General features: G+C 54.3%; 1 protein-coding gene across 1 annotated transcript in view; it reads left to right on the top strand.

Annotated features, from left to right (window-relative positions):
- HSPG2 (heparan sulfate proteoglycan 2) overlaps positions 1 to 1,147 on the top strand; it is a 95,713-nt gene that overhangs the window by 76,309 nt on the left and 18,257 nt on the right. The window contains exons 78-79 of the mRNA XM_018574083.1: positions 435 to 582; positions 672 to 788. Coding sequence (XP_018429585.1) covers positions 435 to 582; positions 672 to 788 — 265 coding nt within the window. The remainder of the gene's footprint in view (positions 1 to 434; positions 583 to 671; positions 789 to 1,147) is intronic.

Genomic DNA, 1,147 nt, shown 5'->3' with positions numbered 1-1,147 from the left:
GGGGGGGGGAGCAACAAAGCCGGGCTTATATAGCACAGTCTATACATTACAATGGGGGGAGGGGGCACCAAAGCCGGGCTTATATAGCACAGTCTATACATTACAATGGGGGGGGGCAACAAAGCCGGGCTTATATAGCACAGTCTATACATTACAATGGGGGGAGGGGGCACCAAAGCCGGGCTTATATAGAACAGTCTCTCCATCACATGTTTTCCTGTCCCTGAAATAACGTGGACCAAGGTATGCGCTTGTGGTTCCGGTCATAAAACGTCGGCGAGCAACAAAGCCGGGCTTATATAGCACAGTCTATACATTACAATGGGGGGAGGGGGGGCAGAACTGTTGCTTGAACCCACTGGGCCCGGCCCTGAGAAAAACCCTTCCCGCGTCCCGGCTGTAATCTCATAGTAATGACACTTCCTTTCCCTCAGCTGGAAGGAGACCTCCCGACCAACGCTCGCATCGAGAACAACGTCCTGACCATCGTGTCTGCGAAGCCCGAGGATGCCGGCACATACGTGTGCACAGCGGCCAATCGCCAGGGCAGAGTCACGGCGTTCTCTATGCTGAAGGTTCGAGGTGAGATCACTGCGCCGCTCCGTGTGTTTGGTCGTCTGACCGCGCCGTCCGTCTTCTCATCTTATTATTGGGTGTAAATCATTTTTCAGAGAGAATCGTTCCCTACTTCACCGGGCGCCCCCAGTCCTACCTCGCCCTGCCCAGTATGAAGGACGCGCACAAGAAGTTCCACATTAGGATCACTTTCCGACCCGACGCCGCCGATGGTAAGAGAATCGTCTATCTGTGTGTGTCAGATCCCCGCAATGTCTCCTAGGCCTGCGGTCATCCTCCGACCTCCGGGAGGGTCCCACGCCATGACCACACCAATGTCCACCAATGTCCACCATTCTCCTCACACACGCTGCTTCCACTTTATCTTGTTGCCCCTTCGCGGCCAATGCTTCCTACTCATCTTATGTGCTAATGATTATTCGAGTCCGATCCTCCGGCGTCTCTATTATTCCTCCTTTCTGATTGTCACCTTTCTCTCTTCTGTCTGCCGCGTCTCTTCAGCTCTTATTCTTTACTCTGGTAAGTGCCCCCCTCCGCATGAATAGCAACCTCTACCTACCCCGCCCCCCCC

Source organism: Nanorana parkeri, unplaced genomic scaffold (assembly GCF_000935625.1).
Source record: "Nanorana parkeri isolate BGI_ZX_2015 unplaced genomic scaffold, ASM93562v1 scaffold2726, whole genome shotgun sequence".
Taxonomy (NCBI): Eukaryota; Metazoa; Chordata; class Amphibia; order Anura; family Dicroglossidae; genus Nanorana; species Nanorana parkeri.
The sequence above is the reverse complement of the archived record's forward strand: the minus strand, read 5'-3'. Positions and strand labels throughout refer to the sequence as shown.